Here is an 18394-nt window from a genome sequence, read left to right as displayed (position 1 = left end):
GCTCCTTCCTCATGATTAGTCCAATTCAGGAAAAGAGGGCGGGCACTTAGGAGAGGGCGGCAGAAGCGCCTGCTTCTATTGGTCATACCCGAAGGGAGGTGGAGTGCTCGCGGCGGCTGATTGGTGCTGGGAGTGAGGAAGGAGGGGCTCTGAGCCGGAGGTTTTGTTGTGAGGGTCGGTTGTCAAGCAGCGGCCAATCAGGCCAGGGGATGGAGGCAAGTGGGGGTCGCGCCTGGAGCGGAGCCTCGGCCTCCCGAGCCGCAGCTGCAGGTGGAGTGGGCGAGGGGGCGAAGGGGCGACGCGGCGAGGGGAGGTTGAGCCTTGGGCTGGGCCGAGCCAGGCGGGGCCAGGCCGGGATGCTGCGACGGAGAAGGCTCTGGGCGGAGGGAGGCTGGAGCCAGTGCTGAGAGGAGTGGGAGGGTTAGGCAAGGCCGAGGGACCAGCCCCAGCTTCGGGAGGGGCGGGACCGGCGTGGAGGCCCTAGGGGAAAATCCTGGGAGGCCGGAAGGAGAGCCGGGGGTCTGCGGGAGGAGGGGGGATGAATGGGGACACTTGAAGCAGGAGAGTGAATGAATGGGAATACTGATAGCAGAGAGAAAAGGGGGGACTTAAGAGGGTCTGGCGAGGCAGGGGCCAAGTTAGGGAGCCCTGGAGACCGGATGTGCACACACAGGCGGCAGGGAGAAGGAGGAGAGAATGGAGAATTAGAGAGGCAGACCTGGGGAATCCAGGAGAAAGAGGCTTGGAGGAGCGGATAGAAGGCTCCATGAGGCCGCCTTTTAATGCTGAAGAGTCATACCGACTCATGCCCAGTCTGGAGGCCTAGTTCCCAGCACTGCCCTTGGTAATGGCAGGGACCTGGAGTAGTTCCCTTGATTCATACTGGACTCCCAGGGCCCACTTCAAGACTCTACCTAGAGAAAACTTCAGTCTCTATCTCTCGGGTGCCTCTCGTGGCCCCCTAAACTTAGTCTCTGACTCCGCCCCCTTCCCATACGTCAGACAAAACTGACTCTCTCAGATCTATCGGAACTGCGGACATGTGGTCTTTCTTCCCCGCCCCACTGCAGCTGCTGCATTTCAGCTGCATTTCAGGCAGCCAACCTCCTGGAACAGAACCTCCTCCCATCATCCTGGCCTCTGAGAGAAGCTTCTTTTTCTCTGTGCTTCAGCCACCCTGCCTGAGATACCCCCTCTCCAGATTCTCAAACCCAGCTTGCAGTGGAGCTCTTGTCTCTGGTGCCTTTGGTGGGTGTCTGTTTTTATCAAGTGACCTTGGTCATCGAGGGAGCTGCAGCTGCAGTTCTGTGAACCCAGGGACCCCCTGAGCTCCCCCTGAGTGTTTGCTAACAAGCCTTCACCTCTGTTTGTATTCCAGCCCAGTGTTGAGCTGAGATGGCTCAAGCTTGACATTCCATCACCCAGGATCCCAAAAGGCACCCACGGGCTGCTGCTGTGGATGATTTAAAACCACCAGGTGGTCCGGAGACGAGGCATTCCCTCTGCCTGCATGTGTGGAAACTCCCTGCCAACTTGATTGGTGGATCTGGGGGGGATCCACCCCCACCCCACAAGGAAAGCACAGTATATTGTGGGTGGAGCTTCAGGTGCCAGCCAGCTGAAGGATGGCCACCCCTGTGGTCACCAAGACGGCCTGGAAGTTGCGTGAGTGGCTTGCTTTCTTACCCCATTTACCCCGGTAGCTGTTTGTTGGTGGGTGGCCCGGACCCTCAACTTTGTCTTCCACTCGTGGCACAAGGGGAGACTCCCAGGCTTTGGCATAAAATAGACCAACTTGCAAATCATGACTTTGGCACTGAGTGACATTGCCTAAGTGACTTAACCTCTCAGAGGTTTAGTTTCCTGTCTGTACGATGAGATAATCACGCTTCCATGCTAGAACTGCTGTGAGATTCAAGTGAGAAAATGAACATAATGAAGCACTTAGCAGGATTTCCAGTTAGGCCAGCAGATGGGATGGTGCCCCTCAAAGTTGTCCTTGGTGTTTTCAGACATCTCACCAGTCAAGCTCCCTCATCAGATGAGAACATCTTGGGCCTGGGTCGGAGGTGAGAGGGTAGACAGGGGGCTGCTAATAGCCTCTGCAATGTATCTGAATCCAGGTACCACCCACCCTCACCATTACTGTAAACTGACACCTCTAAACTCTTTGATCTTAGGATGCTTTTATATTCTTAAAACTTACTGAGGATCCCAAAGAGTTTTTGTTTATGGAACTCATATCTACCCACATTTACCACTTCAGAAGTGAATATTGAGACATTTGAAAACATAACGCACAAACGTACTGATAGTGATGATGTCATCACATGTCATGTATCTTCTGGAAAATGCCACTATATTCTTGTGAGGAGATGAGAGTATAAAAGTCAAACTCCATCTTAGTATTATGATAAAAGTAGTTTTGTTCTCTTGGATCCCCTGAAAGGATCTTGAGGGTCCCAGGGTTCCCTGGATCATATTTTGAGACCTGTTGCTTTGCACCTGGTGCCTCTGTGGGCCATACTCCTCTAGTAATAACTGGCTGGCATAGATCTGGTGTGTCCAAACTGGTCATCCTTTGCTATGAGCTGTCCCTGGGCTGTTTTCAGAAGCAGGGCTGGGCTCCTCCACTTTTTACTGTGAGAACCTGAGCAAAACTCTCTGCTGGGTCTCAGTGTCCTCATTTGTAAATGAGAAGATTGGGCCATGTTCAAATTACTCCTCAGTTCCAGAGTTTAGGGAGAATCATGTTATGGGCTCCCAAGGAGGTGCACTTTGGACAGAATGGCTCTGTATTTATTGGGGTTATGTATATATACCTTCAACAGTTGGTTTTTGCTGAGAAACCAGGGAAGAACCAGGCACTGGGGAGACAGTGGAGGGCAAAATAGGCAAGGTCCTGGTAACAGTGGGGCTTAGAGTCTGGGGAGCACAGCATTTGGGAATCAGTTAATCACACTCACCTGTCTCTCCTTCTCTGATTTCAAGCTGGAACGTGTGCTTTAAATCAGTTAACTACTTGATAGAGGGGGTGGGAGTAGAGGAGTGTGGTGGGCTGCCTAAACAGCATGTGCAAAGGCCCTGAGGCAGGAAACTTGGTGGGTTTCAAGGTCTCAGAGGAGGCCATGGGCTGCAGCATGCTGTGGGAAGAATGTGGTGCCACATAGGCTGGTAAGGTCTTCTGGGACCTTACCCAGCCCTTCTGAGGCTTTGACTTTATCGGAAAGGCGAGGCCAAGCCATCAGAGCATTCAGGTGGGAGGCGACGTGATCAGGCACGTTGGGCATCTGCTGACAGTTTGATGTGCACAGCAGTTTCCATGGGTATAAATTGTCTAAAGAGCTCAAAGGCCAAATGACCTCTGGCTCCTTATGGTTCCAGAGTCTGAGGAGGATCAGAAAGTGCTTGTTGAAGCCCAGTTCTTTGCACCTTCTGTTGGCATGCAGGTGCTTAGTGCTTCTGACCAGAACACAGTGTCCCCCTAGCTCTGGCTGGGATGTGGGTTCCAGACTGTGCCCCCTGCGCTTGGGAAACCAGCATGAGCCTGGGCCCCACAGTAGAGCAGCAGCCATTGGCCTGGCCTGCTGTGAGGACTTCTATTTGTTTGCATTTAAATTTGGTACCCAGGCCTGGGCCACTGCAGGGTACCATCCTTCAGGCCAGACTGGGAGCTCTTAGGCTAGTGCCCTGTGCCGAGCCCTCCTCTGCCTGATGCCTGAAGTGTGCCTCCCCTTTCCACACCCCACCCGCTGGTCCCTCCAGGGGTTCCAGCCAATCCCCTGGTCAGGCTTCTTGCAGGGGAGTAGTCTGAGACCTTCTCGAAGGGCCCAATCTTCAAATTCTGCTTGCCCTAAAATCTGCAGTTCGTTGGGCTGGATGCCCTGTCCCCAGAGCCATCTGACCAGGCTGGAGCATGGAGACGAGAACCTTATCACTGTCACTCCCCACCGTCTCTCAGCACAGGGCCTCTCGCGGACACCCAGGAAACAGTCATACTATGTGTTAATGGCTGTCTCTGTAGGCAGCAGTCCTGAGATGCAGACAAGGGTGGCAGTGGGCCCAGGAGACCCAGTGCGGTGGGGCCCAGCCCGAAATTTCCCTGGGAAGGCTGAGAGGCAGGGTGGGCAGCTAGGCCTCCTGGTGGGTCACGCGTGGAGGGCATCACATGTAGGGCATGTCTTCAGAGAACGGGAGGGGCCCCGGGCTGGGGGGTCGCAATGCTTGGAGGGGAAGACTGTTTGGCCTCCAGCTAAATTGGGCAGTCAGTCCGGCCCAACAGAAGCTCATGAACAGATAGCTCTCTGTGACCAGAGCCCCAGGGCACCCACGCATCTGTGCTACAGTGTCCAAGGGACAGAAGGCTGCTTGGCCGAGGTGTGGACCAGAGAGAAGCCCAGCTTCCTCGACTCCAGGGGCAGGGTCCCCCAGGCCCCGGCTCACGTTTGGGCCTGCCGGGGGCTCTCACCTGGCTGGGGCTGACACCGCCACCCCTTGAGGTGGGGTGTCGTCTGTGAGGTTGAGCCTGGGGCCTAGTCCCCCAGGCAGTTCTGACAGCCCCTGTGCGGCACGCCGCCTGGCCAGCATCCTTCCCCAGCCCAGCTTGCCAGCCTTCCTGCAGTCTGAGGCCGGCACCACGGAGACCGCCAGGCAGGGTGGAGGCTGGAGGCTGGAGCAGGCACCCAGGACGGGCCTCTGCAGAGCAGCTGCACCGCCCTCTCCCTCAGCGTGGCCCAGGCCAGCCTCCCAGCTGCCTCAGCACATCAGCATGTTTCCCTTGTCTGTGTGGGGACGCTGTTTCTTTCCTCCCCCTTCTCAGGAGAAACTACTCAGGCCCTGGCTCGGAGACCTGGGCTGCCTCTTGCTTCCTTGCCTGTTCCTTCTCTGGCGATGCCCTCTGAGACTTAGTGTCTGCTGCAACCCTGCCTCCCCCCCAAGTCCAGGCCATGGGCCCTCGGGGCCACCCACAGTGACCTTACCTCCTTCTCTGTCCATTCGGCTCTCACACCCAACCCCTCAGTTCAACTGCCTCCTGCTCCCTCCTCACGCAGCCCACCTCCTGGATTTCTCCTGGGCCGCAGTGCCCACTCTCCATGATGTCTGATCTGTAGCCTGCCTGGCAGCCATGAGTATTCAGCCCCTCACAGAAGTTCACAGGAATGTCCTCAGTGAATCCTCAGCAGTCCAGTGAGCCACACACTATTATTATCCCCATTTACCTGAGGAGTGCAGCACTCAGAGAGGGTGAGCAACTTGTCCAAGGCCACACAGCCTGCAATAGCAGAGCTCAGACCAGAGCCCAGTCTATGATGCTGAAGCCCTGGCTGAGCTCACCTGGGGACAGCTTGTCTGCCGTTGACCTGTATGGTTCTGAAAGTGGGTTTCCCCAAGCAGGAACACCAAAGGGCAGTTGCGAGGCCTTTAGGTGGTACATAGGTCAATATTTTTTATTTTAATCATTGTTTTCATTTTTCTTTTTGTATCATAGAAAAAATGTAGTGAACATATCAAGCTTGTAATTTTCATGTGTGTTATTGCTTAAATGACAAAGCTAAATAAAAATAGCAAGTCAGTTTTTAAAACTGATCATAGTAACTTAATAATAGTACCCGTTGATATGCAGAAAAAGGAAAAAAAAATCATGAGGCTTAAGGGTAGGATGAGAGTGACTGAAGTTGAGAAATTGTTGTTTCTGTCTCAGGCCCAAGCCCTGCACTGTCTCACTTGCTCATGGGGTGTTTCTGGGCACCAAAGGGAGCCGCAGGGAGCAGGGCCCTCCCTCCAGGCTTCCAGTGCCAGGGATGGGGGCCGAGCAGGATAAGGCCCAGCCTGCCTCCACGTGGCCTGTCAGGCCCCTGACTGTCTTCTCCCTCTGCTCTTCCCTGTATAGAGGAGATCGTGGCCCACGCCAGCAATGTGTCCTCGCTGGTGCTGGGCAAAGCCTCGGGCCGGCTGCTGGCCACGGGCGGGGATGACTGCCGCGTCAACCTGTGGTCCATCAACAAGCCCAACTGCATCATGGTGAGGTTCGGCCGGTGGGCAGGGTGGGGCAGATGGGCAGGCCAGGGATGGGTGCTGGGAGTGGGCAGCTTTGCAGAAACCCAGCACATCAGTGCTCCCCTCCAGCTGTCTGCTCAGGGAAGTCCAGAACGACCCAGATGGCTGGGACAGCAGCCAGTCCTCAGGAATGGGGAGCGGGGGCGGTCACCTGGTCGTGGGAAGGAATTCTGGGGAGCCTGTATGAAAAGGCTAAAATAAGCCTACAGGCCCGAATCTGAGCCTCCCTTCCCCATTGGCCTATACACTTGCCTGTTAGTTACATGCAGGGTTATTTTGATTCATTGCCCACCTCATTCCACAAAAGGGATTTGAATGCCCCTGGTTGGAGCTAGTTAGAGGACTGGTTCTTTAATAGTGTTAATGAACTCGACTCTGCTTGGCTTGGGAGCCAATACACCAGAGGCAAGTGTTGGTTGAAAGGAAAGGTTGCTTTATTCAGGAGGCTGGCAGCTGGTGGGGAGGTGGTCTTGTGTCCAATGGCCAGTTCCCCACTATTGATCAGAGGGCAAGAACTTTTAAAGGGGAGTTTCAGAGGTGTGTAGCTGATGCGAGGGAGCCACGTGCAGAGCAGCACAGCCAGCTCTGACGTCACCAGAAGTCGGCTGTGCGGTGGTCCACCCAGCAGCGTCTTCAGCCCCACGGTCTGTTTGTTCCCGTTTCTTTGAGGCCAGTTCTCAGAACTGTGGCATCTTATGTCATGGTGACAGTGTGGTCGTCACGTAGTCAGTCAGCTTCTTCCATCTGGTGGGAGTTTCGATATCTACAAGATAGCTTGACAAGATAGGGTTCAGGTCAGGATCCAGAGCCCTTGAGAAGGAACCAAAGCTCCTTGACTTTGTTTAATGACTAAACTCTTATTATTTGGTCTCGTTTGGCTGCTTTCCTTTGCTTCTTCTGCATTTTCCTTACTTCTCTGATTGAATTTGTTCTTTGACAAAAGTTTTTCTCCAGATAAAAGACAGGCAAAGGACATGGAGGTGGGTGGCGTCTCTCCTAGGAGGTCCCTGTAGGGTTCTGCTCCAGTTTGTTAGCACTGTCCCCCTGGTTACACAGCTGTATTCAATGCCAAAAACCGTTTTCCAAAACGAAATCACACAGGAGGGGAAAAAAATACAGAAATGAGTTCTGTGCAGTTTGATTACCCAAGGACCATTACACCTGGTACTTTGGTCTGTGTGCTACTAGGGGCTGATACAGACACATGTGCGTGCATGTGTGTGCAGACTTGTGCCTATGTGTACACATGTAAACATGCCCACGTGTACACGCACAGAAATATATAACAATATGTTTCCAGTACACTGTCTTACTCTTCTGTAGCCTGGTTTTTTTAAAATATAGCAACGTTGAGAGTGTTTTCCTGTGTCAGCAAATACCCTTTTACAACACGAGTTTTAATAGCTTCATGGTATCCCATTGTAGGGTTGAACCTGGCTCCCAGTGTGGAAGTCACAGCCGGGTTTTTGGCTCAGCCTAGCCACAGTGGGGCACATCCTCATCTCCCTAAATCTTCAGACAGATCTGCAATCATAAGATTGAATCTGTGGGTGTGTACTTCTTATAAAGCTTTCAAAACATATTGCCAAACTGCTCTCCAGAAGTCAATTTACATTCTCATCGGTGGCACTGAAGCTTGCCCTCTCCTCCTCCAATCTTGCCACACACGGCAGTGTTCTTTTGACTCTTGACCGAGTAAAGATAAAAAGGAGTGAGGTTTATCAGTAGAAACGTGATCAACTCAGTGTTCTTGTGAGATCCAAAGGGCAGCTGAGATCTGACCCAAACCGCAGCCAAGGGTAAGGTCAGAACTGAGATCGGGTTAAGAAGAGAATTGAAATTGTTTTGCATCACTTTGTTTTGGGGGTTCAGGTGTGTTTCCCGCTCCCTGAAATGCCAGAGTAACACACCCCAACTGAAAAAGAATCAACAGAGGCTGGTCTGAATTGGGGAGAGTGTCTGTGTTTCCAGCAGAATCACTCCCGGGTCCTCTGGTGGGGGTCAGCCCCTGGGGACCTGGGGGCTCCAGAGGCCACTGACAGGTCAGACCTCAGTTCTGCCGTGGTTTCCCCTCTGGAGGGCTGGGCCAGGCAGAGTAGAGATGGGAGCACAGTCCAGGAGGACAGTGCTTTGGACTTGGGACTGAAGGGTCAGCTGCCCCCCCTGGAGGGCCACTCCTGCAGGTGACGTTCCTGTCGGGAGCACAGCGGGTGATGGAGTGTGGCTGGGGTCTGGCCCACTTTCAGCCCTGGGAGCCGAGAGGCCTGGGGGGCCACAGGATCCCTGCTTGATGAGCTTCCCGGGGATCCAGGATTGGGGGCAGCATCTGGGGGTCTGTTGACACAGCACACCAAAGCTGCTGCCTTCTCTCCTCAGAGCCTGACGGGTCACACGTCCCCCGTGGAGAGCGTCCGTCTCAACACCCCCGAGGAGCTCATTGTGGCCGGCTCCCAGTCGGGCTCCATCCGCGTCTGGGACCTGGAAGCTGCCAAAAGTAGGTGCCCACGCCTGCCTCCCCCCACGCGTGCCTGCAGTTGTGCTTGTCCCCAGCTTTCCCGTCCAGCCACTTTCTCCAGGAAGCCTGTCCTGACTAGGTTGGGTGCTTCTCTCCTGGTTCACTGACCCGACAGTGTATTTTAGGTTCCAGGGTTGCTTTGGGAGGTCATCCCAGATCCCTCTCATGGGACCTGCTTCTCTCCTCCCCTGCCTCCCCTCCCCCCGCCCGCAGGCTTGTAGGACCTTCTCCCCAGTGTCCTCAGGTTTCACAGTGAAGGGCGTTGGTGTGCACATTCTCATCCTTGTACTGGGTCCTCGCTGGGGTCTTGGTCTGGAGCCTCATGCCCTCAGTTCTGAGCCAAATAGGGAGTCCCACTTTCCCTAGAATGGGGGCTGCCTCTCAGCCTCACCGGCTGTTGCCACATCGGAATGTGGGCGCAGTCTTGCCAGCTCTACAGATTTTTTAAGAGAAGCTGGGAATCTGGGCATTTATGTGGAATCCACCCATTTCTAAAGGTTGACAGCTAACTCAACATACTTTTCAGAACACTGTGCAGGCTGACACTCAGAGGTCTAAGTAAAACCTGTTTGCTCACTGCTTTCTGCCAGCCTCCAGTCTGGACCTTGCAGCATGCCAGGTGCGAGGCCATCTGCTCCCTGAAGGATGGGAGAGGAAGGGGTGGCATGGGTTTTTGCCAAGTCTGCCTCTCCCCAAAATGATGCCCTCTTTGCCTGGCTGAGACTTAAAGGTCATTCTGGCCTCTCCTCTGGTGCCTGCAGGATGCTCTGCTGCAGGATGGAGGCCATTGGCCACACATGCCCAGTGGCCATGCATGCCCAGTGGCCAGGTTCATCCTGCTTTCGTATAGGTGGTCCTCGAGTTAGGACCTCACTTGAGCCTCTTGGGTGATGCTTGCCCACCCAGTGGCAGACTGTTTCAGAAAGACAGAGCCCCAGGACCTCTTAGATAATAAAACAGGGGCTGCGACCTTAGCATCTCAGCACGCAGTCCCACTGCCCGGCCACACATAGGACCCATAAGGCGGGGGCGTCGCTGGATAAGGGGCCAGGGAGGAGCATGCCCAGGCTGGCTGGGCTCCAGCCAAGAAAGCAAAAAGCCTCAGGCAGCAGGCGGTTCACCTCTGGGAAGCCTCTGCCTAGACCCAGATCCCAGTGGAGGGTACCAGCCATTCGCCATTCATGGAGGAGCAAGACATAAAGAGAAGCCAAAAGTTGTGATTTCGCAGCCATGATTTTCATGCACAAGGGAATGTGAGGAATTTCTTGAGGTAGGCAAAGAATGGAAACTAAAGACGTCTGGAATTCCTGAGCCCTGGGCTCCCGGGGCTGGCTGTTCTACAAGCTACTTGTGACACATCCCAGACCCCACTCCCAGAGAAACTGACTCAGGAGAGTGATGGGCCCAGGATCTGGCTGTCATAAGCTTCTAGCTGGTTCTGATGCAAATCCAGGTTGGCACTGTCTCCTTTTTTGACAGATGGGCAAACAGACCCAAGGAGGGCCCTGAACTTGCTAAAGACTCCGTGGCTGGGGTGTCTGACCTCGAATCCCGATGTCAGGACTCCCATACCAGTGCTGTCTGCCCTGCCATTTGGCAGGGGTGAGTGGGTTTCAGTGACAAAAGAGAAACTCGCCCTCAGCATTCTCGGCAGGAAGACCTAAGACCTCAGGCCTACCTCCATCCCCACCCACCACAGCGTGGGTGGAAATGATACAGAGGCAAACTGGCACCTCACGTGCAAAAAGGAGTTGTTAAAGGGTTGCCTGACTGTGGCTTCACTTGCCCATCACTGGAAGGTCCAGCTGCTCGGCTGGAGGGTTTGGAAGTTCCCATGTGGGGTAGACAGGCCCTGGACACCCCTCCTCTCTGCAGATCCTGGATCCCGCAACCAAGTAGGGCATCAGGAGGCCCCAAGAGCCCTCCCAGGACAGAACAGCAAGGGCAGAAATCACACCAGAAGAATGTGGTCCTGCCTGCTTTCCATGGAGAGCCAGAGGGCGAGGGCGGGTCAGCCCGGGATCCCACAGGAAGGCAGTCTGGGCTTCACAAAGCCGGCCTACGCAGGGGTGGGACCTGCCGCATCCTCTGGGGTGGGGCAGGATTTTGGAATCCTGGCTCTGGGATGCAAAGCAGGTGGGCTGGCAGGGGCGGCATGGACTGGAGCATGTGCAAGAGGAGTGTGCACCCTCCAGGGCCTGGACTGGGCTGCATGTGCCCGAAACCCCCTTGGCCAGAAAGGCAGTGTTGAGCCCCCGATGGCATGTGACAGCTACAGTGTGGGGAGGACAGCTGCTCAGATCTTAGTGTCTTCGAATTTTGTCCTTAAAGCATTATGTGTGGAGTCTGCTTGAACACCTGCTCCACCGGAGAGCTCACTACCTCACAAGGCAGCCTGTTTCACCTTGGCTCAAACCTGAGGATCCCTGGACTGCCACACTTCTTTGTCCAGCACCCTTGGCATGATCAGTTTCATTCAAACAGCAGAATTATAAATCTTCTAAAAAGTGAGGCATAGGGGCCAGAGAGAAGAGGCAAATTTGAGTGGTACCAGAGAATACTCTGATATAGAAACGCAAGCCTCCCTCATCCACCACCCATTGACATCCTGCTCAAATACCACCTCCTCCAAAAAGCCCCCCTGGATTTCTCTTTTCAACCTAGCAGCTTCTCCCCCACCTTGGACCACTCCTGCGTCCCTCTCCTCGCGCTGTCTCGGGTGTGATGGGATGCCTGGCAGGTCATAAGCTCCATGTCCATAGGATGTAAACCAAATGCAGCAGCTGCTCGACTCTGCTGACTCCAGGGCTTCACTATTGTGAGAACACGTTGGCACAAGCCCAGTGGCACAAGCCACATGGCGCTTGCGGGGAGTTTTCTGGGGGCCCATGTAATGGCAGAAATGGCTGGCATCTCTCGGAAGGAAAGTAAGAAAAGTTAGTTGTTAGAGTGGTAGGACTCTGGTTGACTTTCCTCGTCACCTTGAACGTCTGTGTTACTGTTGTGTTTTTCTGCGCCGTCAGTACGAAAGCACACACAGAAACGAACACTGAAGCCCTTTCTCTGCTCACCGTCCTGTTCACCTCTCACACCACTGTCTGCTCTCTCCCCTGTTAGTCCTTCGCACACTTATGGGACACAAAGCCAACATCTGCAGCCTGGATTTCCACCCATATGGCGAATTTGTAGCCTCGGGTTCCCAGGACACAAACATCAAGGTGAGACACCACTCAGCACCCTGGCTCTCCCGGGACTGGGCCGGCAATGGAACCAGGATGGTGAGTCCCACCCCCGCCCAGGCAGGGAGATGTGGGAGCACTGGCCAGACATTTGTACTCGGAATGCCCAGCTTTACTGAGCAGTTTCCAGACCCCTGTCATTTTGGGGTATAATGACCTGGAGGTGCTCAGAGCCCCTCTCTGCTCATGGCCATCTACTGCCCTCTGACCCAAGCTCCAGGACTGAGCTTGGCTAGGCCTCCCCAGCGCAGCCCACCTTGGTTGTGACCTGTCCTGACCCCGGCCCCTCTCTGCTCCCCCCTTCACAGCTCTGGGACATCAGGAGGAAAGGCTGTGTCTTCCGATACAGGGTAAGCGAGGCCCCTCTGTCCATCATTCCACAAGCACCTTGAGGGCATGGAGCCTGGGGTGGTGCCCAGACCTGGGAGGGGCTGGAGGAGCTGCTCATCCAGCCTGGGTGAGAACGTGAGAAACAAAAAGTCCAGATGAGAAACGTGCATCTGGAGCAGAGCAGGGTGCAGTGGGTGGTCTGCACCAGCTTTCCATGCTCCCCACGGAACCATCTTCACCAAGCTGTGCTCCACAGTTTGTAGGCTGGTAACAGGCGTTATTAAGTGAAGGGGGTTCCTGTTCATATGAGTTTGGAAGCACTGAGTTTAATAATTATTTTTCGAAGTCGTTAGACCCTTTGACATAAGAGGAGGCATTTAACTCTCCAAAAAGAGGCGCAGGACGCATTGCCCCTCAACCTGTAAGACCACGAGGTCTTGATCTGGAGTGTCCTGCAGGACTGGGGGTCCCTGACCACCCATGGGGAGGCGTTCCTCTGTGGCATCCCCCGCAGCTGGCGGTCTGTCACCTCTCTGCCGGCTCCCAGGAAGCACTGCTTGTGGAGGGCAGGGAGGAGTAGGGGCTGGGGAGGGGAGCCCGCAGGGTCCGGCCCCTCCAGTGCGCATGCCCTGTCTTGTCCTCAGGGGCATAGCCAGGCCGTGCGGTGTCTCCGGTTCAGCCCTGACGGGAAGTGGTTGGCATCGGCCGCAGATGACCACACGGTGAAGGTAGCTCCCGGCCAGGCATGGGCCCAGGGCTGGGGACTGGGGTCTGCCAATCACACCCAGGTTGGGTCCTTATCTCCCTCCCCATCGGGCTCGCCCACCCCAAGACTGTCCAGAGTGGGAGGCGGTTTGTGGATAAAGAGCACGGACTGGATGAGAGGGTCATCTGGAGGCTGAGGGCCAGGCTGGTCCTGACCTCCAGCCCACCCTGCCCCAGCTCTGGGATCTGACTGCTGGCAAGATGATGTCCGAGTTCCCTGGCCACACGGGGCCTGTCAACGTGGTGGAGTTCCACCCCAATGAGTACCTCCTGGCTTCCGGCAGTTCTGACAGGTGAGGAGGAGGAACAGGGCTCGTGACCTGTGACTGCCACACCTCTGTGCTCTGGTTGTGTATCTGCCCCCGTCTGCCTCTCAGTCCCGGGGTGTCACATCCTATCTGGACTGAACTGACTGCCAGCCAAGCCAGCCTGGGACCCAGGTCACATCTCTCTCCTGACTCCAGTTCCCCGACCCCAGTGTCCTGGGCCTTCCTGGTCTGGATCCAAGGCCAGTGTCCACCTCCCACGTGCTCAAGAGTAGCCCTGACCTGGGGGTGGGTGGGCAAGTGTCTGCAGAAAAGCGGGTCTTCCCAGCCACTGGCCTGCATAGAAACCAGCATGGGGCCTGACTTTCTCTGCAGGACCATCCGTTTCTGGGATCTGGAGAAATTCCAGGTGGTGAGCTGTATCGAAGGGGAGCCTGGGCCTGTCAGGTAGGCGTGCTGCCGGGCGGTGGGTGGGGCCTCCTCCGGGCCATGGGGCGTGGCTGCGGTGGCCCTTTCCAGTCCCCACTTCCGCTCTGGTCCTGGGCTCCCCGCAGCCTCTCCGGAGGCTTCTGACCCACGGCCTCCTCTCACCTGGCCCAGGAGCATCCTCTTCAACCCCGATGGCTGCTGCCTGTACAGTGGCTGCCAGGACTCGCTGCGTGTCTACGGCTGGGAGCCAGAGCGCTGTTTTGATGTGGTCCTCGTCCACTGGGGCAAGGTGGCTGACCTGGCCATCTGCAACGACCAGCTGGTGAGAGAGCCACCGCCCACCTTGCACCTTTGCGCCAGGCCGCCGGCCTCCTCCCCCGCAGGCCCCCAACTCCCTCCTGGCCCTGTGGGGACCCTACCCTCAGGGCCCCATGAAGGGTCCCGCCCCAGCTCCTCCATTTCCTGCAGATAGGCGTGGCCTTCTCTCAGAGCAACGTCTCCTCTTACGTGGTGGACCTGACGCGGGTCACCAGGACAGGCACGGTGGCCCGGGACCCGGTGCAGGACAGCCGGCCTCCGGCGCAGCAGTCGTCCCACCCCAGCGCCCCGCTTCGCCGCATCTACGAGCGGCCCAGCACCGCCTGCAGCAAGCCTCAGAGGTGGGGTGCTCGGGGCCTCAGAGGGCGCTGGGGGGTGCAGGAGGTGGGCCCCCCCGGCCTCACCACCCGCCCCCCGCCTCCCTTTGCTCGGCCGGCCCCCCAGGGTGAAGCAGAACTCGGAGAGCGAGCGCCGCAGCCCCAGCAGCGAGGACGACCGGGACGAGCGGGAGTCTCGGGCCGAGATCCAGAACGCGGAGGACTACAATGAGATCTTCCAGCCCAAGAACAGCATCAGTGAGGCCCTCCCCTCCCCTCCCTTCCCATCCCTGCCTAGCCCCACCATCCCACTCTGGGACGCAAAGGCAGATGGTCCTTTCCAGGATGGTGTCCATGTTGCTGCGCCCCCTTAGCCTAATTCCTCACCCACATCTGGGCCCGGCTCTGTCCCCAGGTCCTCTAGGCCCCGGCAGAAACCCAGCAGCCCCTCAGTGCTTGGCCTGCCAGGGGCCAGGGCATGAGGAGTGGCAAGCCTGAGGGTTCAGGCCCTAGGAACAGATCACGGTCTACAACAGTATGTGCACCCTGGAACCACTGACCCATCTCCTGCATCCTGTGGGGCCCTGGGGTCCCGGCCGACTGGGCCCTGAGGGCTCTGACAGCAGCCCTGGGCTGGCCCATGTGAGTCCCCAGCCCCCTTCACCTCTGCAGGTCGGACGCCACCCCGAAGAAGTGAACCCTTCCCTGCACCCCCAGAAGATGGTGAGTCAGGGGGCAGAGCCTGGCCTCCCAGGCTCCCCAGTCTTCCTCTTCTAGGCTACCCCCCCACAGGACAGTTCCCAGCCTCTCTCTCCCTGGGTCTTTTCCCACCATTCACCCAAAAAGCACCTACTGTGTGCCAGGCGTGGGACTCGGCCCTGCTAACTTAGCATGAAAAAGCAGGCAGGTGCCCACACCCAGTGAGGAAGGCGGTTGGTAGGCAGCCACGTGGGAGGAGGAGCCCGGGGTGGTAAGAGGCACTGGGGCCTGTGTACAGGGGGGCTGTGAGGCTCTGCAGAGGTGGTGCATTAGACAGGCCTGGGGGCCAGGTGAGGATACGGGGAGGGAATAGCCTCAGGTGAGAGGAGGCTGAAAGGAGGGCAGGGGTTTGGGGGGCCAGGTCCCCAGGCCCTGGGGGTTGGGTGTTGCTGCTGGAGGATTTTTGCTGCTGGTTTTTGCTGTTTGATTTTGCTGCTGGGGAATTTAAGAAGGGAGAAAAATCTGATCTGCTTTATGACTGGAGAAGGTGGGATGGGGCACCCTCATCTTCCAGCCCAGCCTCCGCCTCCCCACCCCTCCCCACCACCAGCTTTCTCCTCAAGGGGCCATCTTCCTGTGCCCCTAACGCTGGGTTCCTGAAGCACCTCTCTCTCCTACACTCCTATTCACCATCCACTCAGCACCAACCCCCCCTGAAAAACACACTCCATTCCTAGTGAGGTGTTGAGGCCACCACTCCCTGGGTCCCATCCACATGTGGTGTTCGGTTCCTGCTTTCTGCCAGACCTGTGGTTGAGTAGGTGGAAAGGGAGGGGACAGGCCCCACCCCCTCCGCCAGGCCTCCCCTGTAAGAGGCGAGGCGCCACCCAGAGTCCCAGCCCGAGCCCTGCCTTCCCGCCTGTCCCATCTCCCGACCTGACCTGACCCAGGGATCTTTCCCTTCTATCTCCAGACATGGCCACAGCCAAGGAGGCAGCAAAGCCCAGCCCAGCCACAGACGCACAGTTCTCGGTGCCAAACGTATGTCCAGGTGGAGCAGGCACGGTAGGAGGCTTGGAGAGGGCTTGGTGTCCTGAATCAGGGCTGGGGTGACCCTTGCCGGAGAGAAGGGCAGAGCGGGAAGCCTTGGGCTGGCTGCCTGCTAACTCCAGACCCTTCCAGCTTGAGGTCCTGTCCCGGCCCCCGGTCATCACTTCCACCCCCGCACCCAAGGCCGAGCCTGCCATCTTTCCTGCCACCCGCAATGAGCCCATCGGACTGAAGGCCTCCAACTTCCTGCCCGTGAGTGGGGGGCCCAGGCTGAGAGCGGGTGGAGGCCCATGGGGCGAGGGCAGAACTTGGCTGCCAGCATCCGGGCACCCGTCCCACGCAGGCCGTGAAGATCCCCCAGCAGGCAGAGCTGGTCGACGAGGATGCCATGTCCCAGATCCGCAAAGGCCATGACACCATGTGCGTCGTGCTCACCAGCCGCCACAAGAACCTGGACACTGTGCGGGGCGTGTGGACCACAGGCGATATCAAGGCAAGTGCCACCTCTGCCTGGGTTTAGAGCTGAGCTGAGAATAGAGCTTGAGGTGGAGGTTGAAGGGGTGGTAGGCGGCTCCAATCACCACACCTTGCAGTTTTATGTACACCCCCCAGTAAAGCCCGCATCACAGACCCAGGCAGGGCCACTGTGTCCCCGGTCCCCACTGACGGGTGCTCTGTTTGCACAGACGTCGGTGGACTCGGCCGTGGCCATCAATGACCTGTCTGTGGTCGTAGACCTCCTTAACATTGTCAACCAGAAGGCGTGAGTGGCCGTGACAGGGGATGGGAGGTGGCGGGGGGCGTGGGCAGGGCCAGGTGCTGAGGGCACGTATCCCTGGCCCTCTCCCCAGCTCCCTGTGGAAACTGGATCTGTGCACCACGGTTCTGCCGCAGATCGAGAAGCTTCTGCAGAGCAAGTATGAGAGGTACTCATGGGGAAGCCACACCTGCCTCACAGCGGGGCGGGGTGGGGGTGGACCACGGGAAAGACCCCCAGGGCTGGTGCACTTGTGAGGTGGCTGCACCACACTGCTGTCCCCTCCGAATCTGGAAGGCCATAGTGACCACAAGTCCATGCTGCCTCTGGCCCCGTCTCTGCCCCGCTTTGTCTCCATGAGCCGTGCTCTCTGTCTAGTGATTCTCTCCATCCCTCTGCCCTTGCAGCTATGTCCAGACAGGCTGCACCTCCCTGAAGCTGATCCTGCAGCGGTTTCTGCCCCTCATCACAGACATCCTGGCGGCCCCGCCCTCAGTGGGTGTGGACATCAGCCGGGAGGAGAGGTGAGGAACCCGGGCTGTGGGGGGGGGTGTGGTGTGTTTGTCTGTGTTTGTATGTGCCTGTGTGTGTGTGCGCGTGCCATGTCAGGCAAGAGCACACAGGCCTGCTTGTTGATGGCCCTGGTGAAACAGCCAATAGAGGTGGTCACTGTGCCTGGGACAGTGGCACAGGGCACGAGGTGGAGTTACTAGAACCTGGGTTCCTCCATGGCCTGGCTCTGGCCTGGGCCCTGCTCTTTGGGTCTCAGCCTTCCCCTGGGAGGAGGGCCGGTGTGGTTAGTACAGGAAAGGCCCTGCGCTTGGGCGGGGGTCATGGGACCGTGCCGGCTGGCCACCTCCAGCGCTGACCCTCTGCCCACAGGCTGCACAAGTGCCGGCTCTGCTACAAGCAGCTCAAGAGCATCAGCAGCCTCGTCAAGAGCAAGTCAGGCTTGAGCGGCCGCCACGGCAGTGCCTTCCGAGAGCTGCACCTGCTCATGGCCAGCTTGGACTGAGGAACCCAGAGAGTGGGGGCACCTTCAGGCCTGGCCTTGGCCCCCACTCCTGTTCCCTGTGCACCCACCAGCCCATGAGCCTCTGCCCGGCCCCCACTGCTGCCCTGGGGCCATCCTGGAGGCGGCAGCGCTGGCCCACTGGCCACTCCTCAGCCCTGAACTCTGACAACTTCTCTGCAGCAACAGCTGCCCAGCTTTGCCCAACTCCTGCTTCCTGGGGCAGTGAACTGAACCCTGGGGCTGCTGCTGTAATTTATAAGGTGAATTTTATTAAATTTGTAACTATTCCTTGCTTTTCTTGCTGGGAGGTGCATCCTCTGGCGGCCACAAGGCTCTCCTGGGTCCCTGATGGCCTCTTCAGAGAGGAGACCACTTCTCCAAGACCCAGAGGTGGTGCTTCACGCTGGGTGGCCAGCAGGGGGCAGCAGAGTGATGGGCCGGCCGGAAGGGGTAAGTTCAGACTTATTCTGGGGGAAGGCGGGCCCAGCAACTCTGCCTTTCATGGCTAAAAGAAACAGGTGAGGGGTGGGCTCAGGCTCTCCAGCCCAGCCCCTCTGTCTCAGCCACACTCCCACCTGTCCAGTGGATGCCTCTGAGGCCAGTTGGCGGCTGTACCCTGCAGGGGGCTGGGACCCCA

General features: G+C 57.4%; 1 protein-coding gene across 2 annotated transcripts; it reads left to right on the top strand.

Annotated features, from left to right (window-relative positions):
• Window positions 1–123: 123 nt before the first annotated feature.
• Window positions 124–18044, top strand: KATNB1 (katanin regulatory subunit B1). 2 transcript variants are annotated; one of them, XM_043435650.1, is made up of 20 exons: window positions 124–270; window positions 1379–1665; window positions 5891–6021; window positions 8434–8551; window positions 11690–11790; window positions 12120–12161; window positions 12786–12869; window positions 13084–13199; window positions 13548–13619; window positions 13773–13923; window positions 14070–14260; window positions 14364–14494; window positions 14909–14959; window positions 15909–16000; window positions 16118–16237; window positions 16329–16478; window positions 16672–16748; window positions 16837–16911; window positions 17150–17266; window positions 17625–18044. In XM_043435650.1, the coding sequence occupies exons 2-20, from the start codon at window positions 1626–1628 to the stop codon at window positions 17755–17757; spliced, it is 1992 nt and encodes a 663-aa protein (XP_043291585.1). In that variant the 5' UTR covers window positions 124–270; window positions 1379–1625; the 3' UTR covers window positions 17758–18044. The 2 variants fall into 2 exon arrangements, with proteins under 2 accessions (XP_043291585.1, XP_043291587.1); XM_043435652.1 differs by lacking the exon at window positions 124–270 and adding an exon at window positions 564–1248.
• Window positions 18045–18394: the final 350 nt, after the last annotated feature.

This window comes from Cervus canadensis, chromosome 18, assembly GCF_019320065.1.
Source record: "Cervus canadensis isolate Bull #8, Minnesota chromosome 18, ASM1932006v1, whole genome shotgun sequence".
NCBI classification, from domain to species: Eukaryota; Metazoa; Chordata; class Mammalia; order Artiodactyla; family Cervidae; genus Cervus; species Cervus canadensis.
Note: the sequence above shows the minus strand (reverse complement) of the source record. Positions and strands in the feature narration are given on the sequence as shown.

What these genes read in the sequence shown, in the direction of transcription:
- KATNB1 (XM_043435650.1), top strand. Translation starts at nt 1,626, where the DNA reads ATGGCCACCCCTGTGGTCACCAAGACGGCCTGGAAGTTGC. An exon ending in GCCTGCAGCAAGCCTCAGAG is followed by an intron (nt 14,261 to 14,363) that starts GTGGGGTGCTCG and finishes CCGGCCCCCCAG; the next exon opens with GGTGAAGCAGAACTCGGAGA. An exon ending in AACATTGTCAACCAGAAGGC is followed by an intron (nt 16,749 to 16,836) that starts GTGAGTGGCCGT and finishes CCCTCTCCCCAG; the next exon opens with CTCCCTGTGGAAACTGGATC.